At 39.3% G+C, this 16,842-nt stretch overlaps 1 protein-coding gene and 2 long non-coding RNA genes across 15 annotated transcripts in view; 1 reads left to right on the forward strand and 2 right to left on the reverse strand.

The window, feature by feature from the left end:
- ANKS1A (ankyrin repeat and sterile alpha motif domain containing 1A) overlaps positions 1 to 16,761 on the forward strand; it is a 114,958-nt gene extending 98,197 nt beyond the window's left edge. For 6 of the 13 annotated variants that reach the window (XM_082226821.1, XM_082226826.1, XM_082226829.1 and 3 more), the window contains 12 exons: positions 1,632 to 1,730; positions 4,315 to 4,464; positions 4,614 to 4,721; positions 5,287 to 5,451; positions 6,765 to 6,890; positions 7,603 to 7,674; positions 8,075 to 8,161; positions 8,642 to 8,779; positions 10,329 to 10,499; positions 11,551 to 11,649; positions 12,358 to 12,455; positions 12,572 to 16,761. In XM_082226821.1, coding sequence (XP_082082947.1) covers positions 1,632 to 1,730; positions 4,315 to 4,464; positions 4,614 to 4,721; positions 5,287 to 5,451; positions 6,765 to 6,890; positions 7,603 to 7,674; positions 8,075 to 8,161; positions 8,642 to 8,779; positions 10,329 to 10,499; positions 11,551 to 11,649; positions 12,358 to 12,455; positions 12,572 to 12,611 — 1,353 coding nt within the window. In that variant the 3' untranslated portion in view covers positions 12,612 to 16,761. Of the gene's footprint in view, positions 1 to 1,631; positions 1,731 to 4,314; positions 4,465 to 4,613; positions 4,722 to 5,286; positions 5,452 to 6,764; positions 6,891 to 7,602; positions 7,675 to 8,074; positions 8,162 to 8,641; positions 8,780 to 10,328; positions 10,500 to 11,550; positions 11,650 to 12,357 lie in introns of all 13 variants that reach the window. The other 7 variants (XM_082226832.1, XM_082226823.1, XM_082226825.1 and 4 more) reach the window with 5 other exon arrangements.
- Positions 10,813 to 11,576, reverse strand: LOC309534624. Its single transcript, XR_014220811.1, has 2 exons — positions 11,516 to 11,576; positions 10,813 to 10,867 (listed from the first exon to the last, which is right to left on the reverse strand). It is a non-coding gene; the product is annotated as an uncharacterized lncRNA (long non-coding RNA).
- LOC309534627 lies at positions 11,741 to 12,350 on the reverse strand. The gene is made up of 2 exons (XR_014220814.1): positions 12,193 to 12,350; positions 11,741 to 12,137 (listed from the first exon to the last, which is right to left on the reverse strand). It is a non-coding gene; the product is annotated as an uncharacterized lncRNA (long non-coding RNA).
- Positions 16,762 to 16,842: the final 81 nt, after the last annotated feature.

Genomic DNA, 16,842 nt, shown 5'->3' on the forward strand with positions numbered 1-16,842 from the left:
AAGGGCAGGCAGCTGAAGCTGCGTCCAGGTATACTGGATTGTTAAACTATGATCAAAGGGATGACTGATGAAAGCGAGCATGTATGCAATGGGAAGGTCATGTAAATCAATCTACTGAAATTTATTGGACGGAATGAGATGCAGTGGAGCCAGCAGTGAAAGTAGGCTTTGGATAGCCTGCACCAAGCAGCTGGGAAGTATGCAGTGCACTTAACAAAAAGGCTCCTTTGGTGCAGAGGCAAGGAGGTGAAAGGGGGGAAGCCTACAGAGAGAAAAGAAGCAGGGATGCAGTGAGATTGCAGAGCAGCAGAAGGTAGCAAGGGAGCCATTGCTGGAGGATCCATTGGTCTTTGCCTTAGACCTTGGGGGCCAGGGTCATTGAGAGTGGGAACAAATAAGAACTCGATGCTTATAAGTGTCCATGACTTCAGATTTCCCCCTTCTCCTATAAAGCTTGAAAAGTTTCAGAAAAGGGCAGTCAAAATGATCAAGGGTTTGGAGCAGCTCTCCTGAGGCAAGGTTGCTTTTTAACTTGGAGAAAAGGCAAGCAGGGGAAATTATGGAGTTATATAAAATTATGCATGATGTGGAGAAAAGTGGATAGGAAAAAGTTTTTCCTTCCTCTCTCATATTACTAGAACTTATGGTCCATTTAGTGAAGCTGAATGTTGGAAGAAAATACTACTTTACACACCACATGGATAAACTCGATAGTTGCTCCCACAAGATGTAGTGAAGGTCGCAAACTTGGATAGTTTTGAAGGATTAGAGAATTTCATGGAGAATAGTCAAGACAGCTGTGTTCCGTCTCAACTGCTGTAGGCAGTATCCCTTAGAATACTAGTTTTAGGAAATCACAGATGAGAGTACTGATTGCACTCAGGTCCTGCTGTGATGATAACCAGATTACTCCTGTTATTTTCATGGTTGCTTAGATTTCTAACTGTGTAATGTTTGCCCTGGTGATGCTATCTTTTGTTACACTGTGTTATGATAACCAAGCAGCAGCTAGTAAGGACCCATGATTTTTTATTCTAAGGGCTCTTGTGATGCTCTCAATTTTCATACCTGGGCCAAGACTGAAGCTGTGATCAAATATTGATTCTGTACAAAGGTAATGCCAAGAAAAGCTGTATTATGATCTGTTGTGCGAATTTATTTGCTTCCTTAATTCTGCTGTTACATAAGGAAAGCATGCATACCTTAAATCCTGTTCCTCGTGCTAGAAAGTAGGCTCCTTCCACCTTGGCTGCTGAGGTCCCATTGGGGTTTCTCCGCTACATCTGCAAAGCTATCCTCACTGCTTTAAGAACTAGAAACATTGTTTTTAAAATCAAAGCTCTGATGGTGTTTCCTGCTTGGCAGGGGGTTGGACTCGATGACCCTTGTGGTCTATTCCAATTCTATGATTCCCAGAGTGTTGAAGTCTGTGCCCAAATTCTGTATTTACATGGGAGTTTTTGCATGATGCAGAGTTGTGAAACAACAAAGACAATTTTTATTATACAATCAAAGACCTGGTAAAAACAAAAATTATGAAACACAGTTTTTATTGAAATGCAAAGCTGCTGAGCTTCATTTTTGTGCTGTTGCTGAGCCTTATTTCACGTCTGCCTCTTGTCTTCCTACAGGGCAGTAATGTCATGGAAGATCAGGACCTTCGAGAGATTGGTATTAGTGACCCACAGCACCGCAGAAAACTTCTTCAGGCAGCACGGTCTCTTCCTAAGGTTAGAATGAATTTGTGTTTTCACATGAAAACATCATTTTTAGTACTGGAATACCTTGAATTCCATAATTATGAGTGAACAAATAATTTTACAGGAGGAGAAGCAAATTATTGCATTCTGTCATATTAGTAGACATTGTAAGGAGAGGGCTTAGTATTGCTTTCCTATTAAGCATGAGTCCAAATAGTGGAGTCAGAATTGTGTCGAAAGATACCTGTTTTTGGCAGCTTCTAAGTAAACTGAGTTAATGAGAAGATATCACCAAAGCAGGTGCAAACATTGTGAACAAATCTCAGTTTAATCGTGATAAAACTAAGATTAAAGTAGTGATTTGACTTGTGAGAGGTTAAAGACTTACTGATTTCACAACAGGTTTTTCCTCTGTTTGTGTAGACAATGGAGGGTCTCCATTTTCCCAGAATGCCAATTGAAATATTTCTATATTTAAATGTCCTTGTCTGGTTCTATTATTGGAAATATAGGGTGTTTCTATATATTACAATTTCACATAGTCTTTTTTAAAACAATGGAACAGGAAGGTTTTAAAGTGAGTGAAGTGGCTCCTCCTAGAATAGACATTTTAATTTTACATTCCAAAACAGCCTGCTTCTTACAGAGCCAAGTAAAGTGGTTTGTTTGTTCAATAGTGTCTGCTTTTTAAGAAGCAAATTCCATAGCAGGAAGCTTACTATGAGGTTCTATATTATGCTTTGCCATGCAGAAAGCTTTTGGTTGCACTATCAATTAAAAGTTCCAGAAGAAGCTGAATTTCTGATAACAATAGGTTTTAACCATAGATCCATGTTGTTACACTGCATGTTTCCCCGTGGTTGAATTCAGTTAATTGCCTGGTGTTGTGCATTGAGCTTGCTCTTTTCCACAATGGGTCAATGAAAGCCTCTGGTCATTGTGGAAGAGTGCATTTCGAAGAGCGAGTTTTGACAAATTTTATCTCTTCAGGTTCCTGATCATTGTCCCTCCTTATGCAAGACTGTTCTGGTTCCACCAACAGTCTTCTGGTTCCACCAACTGTTCTGGTTCCACCAACAGTCACTTGCTAGATTAGACCAGTGCCTCTTGGATTTGTTCTACTTCTCTCTGCAATGGTTACTGTGCCACTGGCATTCAAAATTTTGATCTATTGCTGACAACTGTACCTTTACTTCCAAGCCAACTCACTTCAACTCAGGCACTTAAGTAACTGTGGGGCATAATTAAACATTACACGCAAATACATGTATTTTCCCCTACAGAGTACAGCTGTAGAGTGAGTGCTTTGGATTAAAAGCAGTTTTAGGGAGCACATTAGAACAGAGAAGCAGCAGGTGAGGGGGGGGGGGAATGAAGAAGCTCCTCCCATTACTCCCATGCTTAATTTCCCCACTCATATTCACAAAACAGCTTGGGGGGGGGGGAGGCACCGCCCTGGGATTTCATGCATTCTGTAGTTAGCCCTAGTGGCTCACCTCCACTTCAGGTTGATAATACTTCTACCTCACAGTGAACTGCATAGTTATTCATCACTGTATAGTTGCTACAGCCAAATACAGACTGGAGTTACACAGTCAAATGAAAATGGGACGTATCCAATATTCTCTGTCTAATAATGCAAGGGCTCTTGTGTTAGCAGATGGACAAGTTTTAATGTCATGCAACAGAAGAATCCAATTTAACAGCTGCACTAGTGTAAATTTGTTGTGCAACAAAGTTACCAGCAACCCACTTGCAACAATGTTCCACTGGCACAAAATTTTTCCAGCTGAACAAGTACAGTGGTATCTTGGTTCTCAGACTTAATCCGTTCCAGAAGTCTTTTTTTAAAACCAAGGTGCGCTTTCCCATAGAAAGTAATGCAAAATGGATTAATCCGCTCCAGACTTTTAAAAACAACCTCTAAAACAGCAATTTAACATGAATTTTACTATCTAATGAGACCATTGATCCATAAAATGAAAGCAATAATCAATGTACTGTACTATAAAATAAAATAAATAAATAAATAAATACAACAGTATTGTAGATGATAAAAATTAAAATTAAAATTTTTTTCTTACCTGCACTGATGATAGTCATTGTTTGGATGGGAGGCTTTTATCCATTTTCACAGTCACACAATCAGTCAATCAATCAGTAGCTGAACTGGGATCCACATAGTCACAAAAACAAATTAACTGAAAAAGCCTCAAAACAAAAAACGCAAAATAAATAGCAAAAACAAAAGAACCAAATATCACCTTAGAACACTGCAATTGGACACAGAAGGCTTGAATTACAGTTGGGGGGGGCAAATTAGCAGCGCAACAGGGAACAGGGGGATACAAATTAGCAGCGCAACAGGAAACACGGGGGGGGGCTCAAAACAGAGCACGTTTGGCTTCTGAAAAAAAGTTTGAAAACCGGAACACCTACTTCTGGTTTTGCAGCATTCAGGTTCCAAGTTGTTCATGAACTAAGCTGTTCAAAAACTGAGGTACCACTGTATACTGCTAAGTGACTTTTACTGTGGTTTGTATCCAACGTAGCGCTATGTTCACACCTGATTCTTACGCATCTATAACACTTTTTTGTCTTGCTCCTTCTGCAGGTGAAATCTCTGGGCTGTGATGGGACTCAGCCTTCTGTTCCTGTATGGCTTGACTCCCTGGGGCTGCAGGATTATATTCAATCATTTTTGTCGAGTGGCTATAGCTCTATAGACTCTGTGAAAAACCTCTGGGAACTAGAACTAGTAAATGTAAGTTGCTAACCCTATTCAGTTCCAGTTAAGATGAAAATTCTGGTGATTCACAAGGTGAAAGATTGCAGCGCTGTGTTAATACTGAGAAGCCACAATGTAGAAAGTTTTTTTGTAGCATGCTTTTCTGACATTCTCTTTCCCTGCAGGTACTTAAGGTAAATCTTATTGGTCATCGTAAGCGTATAATAGCCTCTCTGGCAGACAGACCATATGAGGAGCCCCCACAGAAACCACCACGGTTCTCTCAGCTAAGAGTGAGTCATCGTTTTTAAGGAAGAATGGAGGGCGGGCTACAGCATTTCTGTCCCCAGTGGGTCTTGCTTTTCTTTCTTCACACCATTTTAATTAAACTTTGTTTGAGATTGAGCACATGCCTCTGGATTTTGGAAACCATTTGAAAGTTTAGAACTCAGATGCTTCAGAACAGTTCCAGGTGGACCTCAAGTCATAGAATAGAAATGCAACATTTATACTTCTGTCTCTACAATGTAAACAGCACCAAATTAAATCGATTTTCTTCATAATGGATGTTAACTAAGTCTCATTTGAATTTATTGATATGTTTTGTAACATTTAGAATATTATGTATTTTTATAATAAGTTAATGTGAGCCCTTTTGTGCATCGTGGAAAAGCAGGATATAAATGAACTAGACTTCCTTTTTACTGGTTATGTTGACCTTAATGATCATACTAAAACAAAAGGGGGGGAAGACTGAGCCTTGCCTTATAGTGGCATTTTTATTTATTGGGGGCAAGGTGCTCTGAATATACCCTGTGAAAATCTTAATTCTTGTAATGTGTACTACTCTGATTTCAGTGCCAGGATTTGATATCCCAGACGTCTTCACCCCTAAGCCAGAGTGACTCTTGTACAGGGAGATCTGCAGATCTCCTGCTGCCTTTGGGGGATGCTGGAAAGAAGAGGCATGAGAGCAGCCATGACATTGCATCATACCCCAGAACAGAGAGACTCAAGGCACAGGTATTCCATTATTTTTTCTTCTAGAAATTATTCTATTACCTTGTAAAACAGGAGTCTCTAACCTTACAGCTGTTGTTGAGCGGGGCATGGAGGGGAATGACTGGTTGGCTCTGGTAAATTAGAAATAGATTGTTATGCTCTAAGATGGCTTACCTGCTCTGGTGTGGATATCTGAGGGGCATGACTGACATTGGTGGGTGGAGGCATGAAAGCCTTGCAGCTGGTTTGGTTTCCACACAGTAGCACAGTTTCGCCGACTGGAGACCCATAGTAGTGAAGTATGGCTGCTGCCTCTGCCACCCCCAATATGGAAGCAGATTTAGTGCATTGCTGCTGATCACCAGTATTTTATCCTGGAACTGCCACTGATCACTGCTCAGACAGCTGTGCAAAAAGTACTGGTTTTTAAGGCTCTCACTATGCAATTGCCATGGGGAGAGGTGTCTAGTTATGGGTGTTCTCAGTCTTGACATTATTATAATTGCTGAGATACAGCAGCCAGCTTGTCGTTTATCAAGCTTTGTCTGCCTTTATATCTTGTATGGTACAGTGGAAACATGCCTGCCTAGTTCAAGACATTTTTAGAGGTAGCCAGACACTGCCCTAGTCACAAGGATGGTATTGTGTGATGCTGTTTTGACATTTGTAATAGCCCATGTGAGCCCACTCGCCAGATGAAGTTCAGTTGGCCTTGCTGCCTGCTGCTTTCATAAAACTGATTAAGATAGCAGAGAGACTGTTTCGGCACTAGTCCCCAAACTCTGGAAGACACCAGCATTGCTAGCTTATTAAAAAGCCAGTAAAACCTTCCTTTTTCACACTTTTAAATGAGAACATAAATGTTCCATGGATGCTATGTCTTATATGTGCTTTTCCTGTGATAGTTGTTTGTTTTAATTATAGTTTTGTAAGTATATATGGCTTTGAACTATGTGGAAAAGTGGTTATAAAAACATTTATCCTATTATGCATTTCCCTAAGGCTGTCATCACACTTGGGTCTCCCAGCTGCCTTTGTTTCCCTTCTCTGCTTCCATCCTATTTGTAAGAGATTTATGATTGACAAGTGCATTGTCCATGAGATTCCCCCTCTTTTCTACTACCATCAAAGGTAGTGGGAGCCAAAAAGATTTTCCACCTTGGTCTGTTGGGTTAGGGGCGTCTGGGTGGGTGGGGGGAATTGGTGAAGGGTAGGCAGGGTTGTAGATGAGCTTGGCAAGCAACTTGAGCAGGGGCAGAGTCCTTGGTAAATATGCTCAGTGGAGCAGGCACCCCAGACCAAATTCCGACTATAACTGCAACTTGTGTTTTCAGGAGGAACGCCGTGAATCTAAACTTACGCTCAGACCCCCTAGTCTGGCTGCTGCTTATGCCCCTGTCCAACACTGGCAGCATCAACCAGAGAAGCTTATATTTGAATCCTGTGGGTATGAAGCCAATGTAAGTATATTCTAGATTCTTAGACAAATTAAATTAAGGTTGATATAATAGCCATCTTCAAATATCTAAAGAGCTGTCACATGGAAGACAGAGCAAACTTGTTTTCTGGTGCTCCAGATGGGAGGACTCAAGCCAATGGATTCAGATTACAAGAAAGAAGATTCCCACTAAACACTAGGAAGAAGTTTTCGATGGTAATAGCTGTTCAACAGTAGGACAGACTACTTCGGGAGGTGATGGACTCTCCTTCACTGGAGGTTTAAACAAAGGTTGGATGGCCATCTGTTGGGGGATTTTTAAGCTGTAATTTCTGCATTGCTGGTCTAAATAACCCTTAAGGTTCCTTCCAACTCTATAGTTCTATGATTCTAATTCATCTGGTGTGTAATCTTGGTTCTTCCTGTAAAACATGGATGAGGAACTTGTGATCTTCCAGATGTTGGACTTCAGTCTCCATCATCCCTGACCGTTGGCTATGCTGACTGTGGCTACTGGGAATTGCAATTCAACAAGATTTGAAGGCAACAGATTTCCCATCTTTGCTGGAAAGCATGGGCCTGCCACTTACACAATAGCTTTTACTTAGTACAGTTTGGCCTTATCCAGGCAGAAGTTTATAAGATTGCCTGGTTCCTTTTGGAAGCAAGAATATCTTTTGGGGTACAAATATTTGTGTTAATAGTTGCTGCTACTGTTCCCCTGTTTCAAACAGTATCTAGGTTCCATGTTAATCAAAGATCTTCGAGGGACAGAATCTACACAGGATGCCTGTGCAAAGATGAGGGTAGGTGTGCACTGTGTAAAATCAAAACTTCTGATACCAGTCTTGAAAAATAAACTGTGTTGTGTAGCTCAAGATTTGGAGATTGCCGCAAGCACAAGATATAACAGCCAAACCACAAAACTTCGAAATTTCTAATTGCCCTACAATTATCTGCTACTTTGTTTTGGTCAACTTGTTTGGCAGATATGTTTTCAGCTGGTATGCAGTATTTACTGCAAGGATGTATGAAGTCTGATTGTACCTTGTTGTAAATATATTATATATATACTTCACTGAATTTTCATTGCCTTGAAAATGCATCTTTAAAAACCTAGCATAGTTCTTTCAAAACCTGATTAAAAAAAATCTTGCCTGTATACTCCATCCTGAGAAATGTTTTAATCATGCTTCTTTTACAAAGAAATCAACAGAGCATATGAAGAAGACCCCAACTATAATATTATCTATCACTTACAAAGGAGTGAAATTCATTGATGCATCTAACAAGGTGAGGACGATCTTAAACTCGTAGTTAATACTTAAAATCTTGAATGTCAAATGACAGTGACATCATGGAAATTAATCTGTTATGCAACTACCCATTCCTTATCAGTAAATACATCAAAATGTCATGGTAAATCCTGTAAGAATTGCCACTAGAGAAGTTAGGTAGAGATTGATTTTTCCCTTGTATCAGTTTTTCAGATAGTGCTTGTCTGTATTTGGACGCTGCTTTTGTTGCTGAAAGAATATGTCTCGGAGTAGACATACTGAAAACAATGGACTGAAGTTAGTCATAGACACTAATTTTAATGGATCTGCTCTGAGTAAAAGTCAGTTGAATACCACCCAGGGTATTCTAACCCAAAATCTTAGTTGTTATTTAGCTATAAATCAATTTAATAAAAAGTTATTTTATTGTGAATAGTGTTTTTGTAAGATAATCTCAGTTACTGAGCAAAAAAAGCTTTTTATTTCCGTTTGGCAGAATGTTATTGCTGAGCACGAAATCCGGAACATCTCTTGTGCTGCACAGGACCCGGAGGATCTCTGTACATTTGCCTATATCACAAAGGACTTGCAAACTAGCCACCACTACTGCCATGTCTTCAGTACCGTTGATGTAGTAAGTAATGTAGAATATAAATGGCTTGATTCTTTGTATTTTGCCTTGCTAGAAATAATCTGTAGGTAGTTGGTTTGCAGCAAAAAGCTTTTGGAATGCTGGTAATTCATATACGCAAACATGGGGTGCAAGGATTTAAGCAACATATACTGGACTTTCCCCCAGAGTTTCTTTGCCCTGAATGTGAAATGGCTAGCAGTCCTGGTACTCTAACACATTTAAAAATCCACAGTGCTTTCTCTACAAAATATAGGGTATAATGTGTAGGAAATGAGAAGTAAATACTGGATGTGTATCAAATGTTTTATATTTGGATTTTAGAACTTGCATGATAAAAAAGATTTTCATGGCAGAGCTATGTATGTTGCACAGAATTCTGATGTATGTTTCTGCTTTTTGTTACAATCCTGGACATTAACTGCAGCCATAGGCAACATAGCGGGGTTGGGGGAATAGAGTGTCTTCTCATACAAATTGCTCACCTCCCATCTATTCCTTGATTACTTTTGGTTACACAGTAGAAATACTTTTCAAATTCACTACCCCCAAACGCACTTTGCCCTTTCTGTGCCCTCATCAGTATTTTTGTTCTGGAACTGCCACTAATCACTGCTCAGAGAGTTGTGCAAAAAGTGCTGGGTTTTAAGCCTCCCAGAAACTGTTCAATTGCCAGGTCAATCCAGAGTTAATAATCCAGAGGGGCTCCTAAATCCTGAGAGCAAGGCAGTTGTGCAATACCAGTACTAGCCTCACAAAGCTTAGGGAAGTAACCTGTCTTGACTGGGCAGAATTCCTTCTTATGGCAGAATCCTTTCTTTCCTGTGACTGGTGTCAGCCAGCCCAAAGTCACACAGAATAAAGGGATAACTTTAAAAGGTACCCCTCAGAAGCTGTTTGCTCAGACAAACCTGGTATTTCCACAGTGGTTTTGCTTTCCAAAGAAGGGTTGGGTGGGCTCTAGATGACTGTAGATCTCTGATCCTCCATCCACCTTACAGGTACTTAGTGGCCAGGCTATTGAGTCATGTCTGCTGACTCTTGAGATATTTTCAAAGTGTGCTGTTACATTTTGCTTTAGGGAGATTTTATTGTTTTTATTGCTAGTGGTGGTGGTGGTGGTGTTTGGTTATATCTTGTATAATATTTTTGTAAACCATTTAGATATATTTTTCATATTAAGCTGTATATAAGTATATGAAATAAATGAAGTTAGGAGCTTCAGCTCACAGCTTCCCCCTCTTTAGTCCATGTGGTGGAGAGGAGGATGAGGGCAAAGCTAGAATTAGCCGACTCTAGACTGTCATTTGCTCTAGCTCCACCTACTGTTTGCCTCCCAGTCTTCTGCCCTACCAGTCCCAATGACCATCACTACCTCATTATACAAAATGGGGCTTATTCCCTAATTTTTACACACAGGATTGTGATATAAAATGGTCTTCAACATACCAGACAGCACTCAGCACTCATTTTGTTTGTAGAAACAGACTAGCATCATAACTCTTGGCATTACTTTATGAAGTAAGTTATACTTTGTGTTTCTTTTCTTAAGAATCTAACATATGAAATCATTCTGACATTGGGACAAGCATTTGAAGTAGCCTACCAGCTGGCCCTCCAAGCCCAAAAATCAAAACCTCCAGGTGCTTTGACAGCTGAAATGATAGAAACAAAATCTTCAAAACCGGTGCCTAAACCTCGAGCCAGCATGAGGAAATCAGCAGTACGTATGTTAAAAGAACTTTGGTTCTTTCCTGTAGTTATGCTAGTTTTTAACACGATGCCTCACCACAGCTGATTTAAAAAATACTGTAAAAATACTGCATTGAGCCTTTTCAGGTAAGTAAGATAGTTAAGAGCTAATTAGCTGAGCAAGTAACAATGAGACAATAGAAAGAACTGCAAGTTACTGGAAAGGCTTAAAAGTATACTAATACAAAGATTTACCTTTTTATTATATATTCACTATTTTGACAAGGGCCTAATACCAGAACTGCTCACTGAAGTAAATCAGAGTGTTTGCTCATATTTTTTTCCTGAGTTAACTTGCATTCCTCCTGCGTGGTAATCCTGTGTTTTGTCTTGACAATGCTGATGGTTTGAAAGTGGAAAAAAAAAGATGGGTAGTGGATGTGAAATACTTTCGCAGAAAAGGATTCTCTTTCACACTACCATCTCATGAGGTGGATTCATGTGTCTGATTGAAGTAGTAAATTCCTAGCTTACATACCACTGAATGACAAAGGTCTGCCTACCGTGAGGCATTTCTCAACAGTTCTAGACAACATAGATATTAGACCAAAATCTGTTAAGTTAAACATGTTACATGCAACCACTGCTTGGCTGAAAACTGTGCATGATGAAATGCAATAAAATGAGAACCCATGAAGACGCAGGACAGTATTTTTGCTATCAAGACTGTTTGTGCTGTAAAGTTGTTTTCCCTCCAAAATTGTTGCTTGGGCAGCCTACAGGCTATATTGACACCCTAAAATGAATTTACTGCTTTTAGAACTACTAGTTGCTGGTGCCTTGTGCACACAGGCTTTCTCTCTTTCTTTCTGAAGTTTCCTCTGTAGGACTGACAGAAACATGTAATCAATGACACATTTACTGAGTAGTTAGTTTCTTTTTTTCAGCAGTTCCCATAAAGTGTCCTTGTCAATCTAGCAAGGAAATAAACATACCAGAGTACTGGCCCATGTGCTCTCTATACTTGTTGCTCTCCTTTAATGTTACCTTTTGTCTGTGTTTTGCTTGCTCCTGTTCCTCAGGTGCCGCTCCCTCCCGATAGTCGCTGTTGTTACTGTCACACCTGTACTACACACCGTCCCTCCTATCTGCCGCTGCAATCTGTTAGTCAAGGAGCTAAGGTCTTTACCATTCTTGCAGTCACATGTCTCTCGTTACAAATGTTTTCTGTTATCAAACCAACTCACATTCAGTGATTCCCTCATTCTTTCCCCTTTAGTTTTGCTGCTCTGTCTATGTTCCCTTCTGTCTTGACCTTGCTAGGTTAATTCATTCAAGCTTTCCTATACATTACACAAGAGGCGTTTCAAGGACAAGCTTGTAACACTTCTCACCAGCATAAAATGTTTCTTCAGTGCAACATTTGCCGAGTTTTGCCATATTAAAATCAATTTAACATTCAAGGAGAAGAGTTCTGTTGTCTAAGAGAATATATCAGATCATAAAAACCTAACCTTAGATAGTTGAATATAACACTTTAAACTCCCAACTAAGCATTTTGTTTCTAGTGAATTTCAACAAACTGCTACCTTGAATTGAGAATTGATTTGGGCTTAAACAAAATTTAATTTGTTCTTTTTCCAAAATGAGCTGTATCTATTTCTTTAATCTGAAAAAGTGGTCCAAGTCTTTATGGTAACATTTTAAGTGGTAAATACCTGTACATGTGCACATCCTCTGCTTTAAATACTTTTTAAAAAATCTGACCTAGGCAGTTGCCTCCCAAAGCTGTCTTTGTACAGAGCTTTTAAAAATGTATCCAGGTTTGCCTTCACATTTTCAAAATGAGCAGCTTGGCTGATATGCTCTCTCCTTCTAATGTTTTCTAGCTCGAGCCATCTGAAGTGGACCAAGACTCCCAGTCCCATGCTAGTGTGTCCTGGGTTGTAGAGCCCAAGCAGGATTCCAAGAGGACCCTCAGCACTAAGTATGAGACTACTATCTTCTGAAAACAAATCCTGCATCCATCCAGTCTAACCGTGCCTTTGCAGTCTGATCTGTCTGCTGTTCTAAATCCCTCCTTCCTTCCATTGCTGACACTAGGTGTGGCACCATCAGAGGCAACAACACTAGGATACCATAGACTAAACAGCATTTTGTATCTGATCTCTTCTGAACGCTGTGAATACTCCTAATGGAAACAAGTGTAACTCACTGAGAGAGCTACCTGTTTTAGATGTCTGTGAGGTGGGAGAAATGAAGCCTGTAGGAGTCAAATATGTGGATTTCAGAAAACACCCAGTGTTTCTTGACTTTTTCTTCATTTTGACACTGTGAATTTGTGGGGTGAAGTAACACTCCATAGGCCTTTTCTATTTATCATTCTAAACCTTGGACTGTTCTACAACTTTGGTCTCATATGTACATGCTGTCTCAATTTAGATTTATACCTCCATACTGAGTCATGGCCACAAAACTGTTTCCAACAAGTAGCACTCTTCTACTTATCGTCTCAGAAGACACTAACCACTGTGATACTGCTTGCAAACCTCTTGCTCACCAGATTTCCTAGCATGGATGCTGCTCACAATCTTTGCTGTCCTTGGATATCTGAATGCATGGTATAATATAAAGTTCTACTTGGCAGTGCGTCTGCTCTAATTAAGCGCTTTTCCTTTTTCCTAGGAGTTAGGCTTGGTATATTTAAGAAAATGCCAAAAAGGGATGTTTTCAGCTGTTCATTAAACAGGATGCCTTTTTTAAAAATCGTTACCTGGAATTATCACTCTCTGTTCAGGTTAACCAATCTGCTTATAAATAATAATTTTGAATTGATTCCCCCCCTAAACTCTTTTTAAAATTGAAACTTTCAAAGGCACAGGTCACTAAATTGTACACAAAGACTGACAATCAAGGGTGTGCTTTTGCTGTAACAGAACACAGTTCCCCTTTAGAAGAAAAGGGGTCAAAATTTCATGCAAATAGCATCTCTTTAAAAACTGCTAAATGTAGCATTCCAGGCACACTGACACCATCAAAATATTTGCCATTTATTTTTCTTCAAGCAGGTGAGCAGTCTGTTGTATTTGCCTTATTACATTCGTCAAATGGCAAACTTTACATAGCTCATTAAACAATGATTGCAAAGAAATGTTGGATTAGGACCAGCTTTTGATAATAAGGTTAAGGCCTACAGAGATTATTTCTGATATTGTTAGAGTAGAGAAGTCACTATATTAGACAAAGGTCTCAAGCAATTTTTTATCTCTCTCTGTTCAGAGAATAGGGTCAGCAGTGAGACAGTTGTTGATGATAGGTGAGGTAGGGCCAGATATCTGCCCACTGTCCCTGGAATTATGTCCAGGAAATTATACCAAATTGTAACTAGGTACAATTATAGCAGTTGAAGACTACTGCACATTTGAGTGTTAATAAATATATTTGTGCTTTGCTTTTATTCTCAAAAAGCAAACAGTTATTTCCCTAATATGAATAGTTTTAATCTCTGTCAGTAAATTGCAGGAGTTATTGGTGATTTTTCTCTCCCCTGAAAACCAGATAACATAGTACATGTGCCTTTTAATGGTAAACTATCCAAGAAGCATCAGAGCAGTTGGTTATGAACAGAGGGCATCCACCATATGGCTATAAAACACACAAAGCTGTGGCCATTAACTTCTCCATCACTGTAACTGAAGGCTTCCCTCAGTAGTTTTACATGAATGAATAGCTCGTTCCCTATATTTCTTTCCATTAATATTGTCCCCATTCTGTTTGCCTTCTGCCAAGCTGAACAGCAGACATCCGCGTTCTTCCATGGAAATGTAGTAAAGGGGCAGAGCACTAAGAAGCAGAGAAACCGTGATGTATGAAGATCAGCACCCGGCTCTGGGATATGTCCTTGGCTGCTCATTAAGGACTTCCAGAGTTGAGTGAAAAGAGATTCCAGCTACAAGCTGACAAAAAGCAGTATGTGTTTTTAGCAAGAGAATGAAACGTCTGAGGTTAAGAGACTGATGCTCTGATTTAAAACAGTGGTGTACATGCAGCAATATTGTGAAATCCACAATTTCAGCATAACATGTTGTGTTGATGAAAGTGGAGAATCTTAACTGTTAAAAGAAAATGTGAATGTACCTGTCTTACAGCATAGGCTGAGTGGATGCTAGAATATTAAGCATTATACACTTGAGGTTGCTAAGTAGTAGACAAAGATTCTGAAGTCACTGCAATATTAAACTTTGAAGGTACTGGCAACTGTGAAGGTACTGTACACCCTTCACAGCTGCAGTGAAACAGGTGGGAAACAGGGCGTTTTTAATAAAAATTATCAATATTTAACCCTTCATGACCATTGCTGAACTGATGCCTGGTACAAGTGTGCTTTTACTGCAAATAACTCTTATTATTGCAGTATTTCTTTTCTGGTTAAGTACAATTTTGTCACACATTTATGTATACATTGAATAACTGGACTGTAGCTCCATGCATCTCATTCCTGTACCATATTTTTGAAAATGTGGTTGTGCCCTGATGGTTTGGGATTTTTAAGTAGTTAATTCACTGATTAGCACTTTTTATACTAGTTCATAATTTAAGTATACTTAGTATATCAGTTTCACAATATGAAAAAGATGTGGAGAGATTTTGGGCATTATGCTGAAACAGTTGTTTCTTGTTCTACTCCACCCAAGAATGACTGTATGCTTCACATAGAGTATCACAGTCTCGAACACTGGTTTTGGCTATGGCTGTGACATATACATCTTTCTATAGCCTATCTGAGGAAGTGCAAATAAGTCTGTGTTAGCTTGTGGTACCCTGCTATTTTGTTAATGGCTTGTTTCGACTTCTGTATCTTTAAAATGTAATTTAGTCTTATTCCAGATGAAAAGGTATCAAGAAAAAACCAAATCATCATCCCAAAGGCCTGGCTTTGGAAATAATTGGTGGATGAATTTTGGAAATATTAACATTCCTTTATATTCATATGTGAACGGTATGCTGGTGATGGTTATAAATACTGAGGTACTTATAACTGTTGTGAAAGAATGCACACTGAACTGTTTTGCTATAGAGAGGATAGCCTTAGAACATGGTGACAAAATGAGCGAAAGCTTCCAACTTGCATCTTCCAGTGATCAGGTGCTTCCTTTCTCAGAGTTTACATGGACATAGCAATATCTATGACAGTATCTCCTGCTTAGGCATTCTTTATAAGAAGGTAATCAAAGCCATTCTGGTCTGGACTTTTCCTATGAATTTTAGTTATTCCTGGGCTCCGAGCAGTCTGAATACTAGTACAATATTTGAGACTCTTGCCTCTCTGTGGGATTTTGCAGCACACTGAGAAAAGTGCCCTATATTCCTGGCACTGAATGCGTTTTGAGATCTTCAATGAAAATGCTGTTGCTGTTCTAGCACCAACCTATGCTGAAGCGGCATCATCAATGCCCCCCCCCCCCCAGTGCTCCAAATGTTTCCCTTTTCAAAAAGATGTATGTCTTCTGTAGACTTCTTTTTATCTTTTGTGTCCAGGAGAAAACACTATAAATGTTAAGGTGGCTGAAGGAACTGCTCCTTAGCTCTTGAATGGGAAATCACGTTATTAAAATCAAACTCTTGCAATCTTTTTATTTTGTACATGCCATTGTTGGCTCATAGGATCTGGCCTTTTTGACTTTCTTAGCTTGAGATGAAAATCTTATTTGATTTCTGAGGTACATAACAATTCTGCCCCCCCCATAAAAGAAATTCTAGAGCAGTTTAAGAGTTGTGCTGCTCTTGCAGACCAGATATCTGAAGGTACCTCACTCTTTAAAATAACTTCTACACTTGTGAAACTAAAATGAGTTGGGTGATACCTCACTCCTACATTGTCTCCTTTTGCATGATCAGTATGAATGTCAAGCAGCAGGAATTTCCGCTATGCTTGCACCTGAAGAGGGCAGGTCGATTCTTGGTAGCAGGCAGTTTGGTTTACAATGTAGACACTCCTTTGCTAATTGTGATGTATGGCAGTGGGACTGATTTGTAATAAAAATGTTATTTAAGCTGTCTTTGTATTTTGATACTTGAACTATTTCCTTTTTATTTTCTGTATATAAAAATTGTTAAATCTGTCCAGTTTTTTGTGGTACCAAACATAACCAATCTGTGCAACAATATAGACTGACCTCACTACAACAAGGCGAGACTGTAAATATTCCTGGGCTTCCAGCAGTCGTTTTGTTGTTTGTTTTTCATAATTGTATGACTTAGAGCAGACTAAATTAATAAAATTAGACACAACATCTCTCTGTATGGGTTGATGTGGTATACTGGTCTGTATTGTTTATTAACAAGGCTTAATCCTGAATATGCTTGTATATCTA

Source organism: Podarcis vaucheri, assembly GCF_965113315.1.
Source record: "Podarcis vaucheri genome assembly, chromosome: 6".
NCBI lineage: Eukaryota > Metazoa > Chordata > Lepidosauria > Squamata > Lacertidae > Podarcis > Podarcis vaucheri.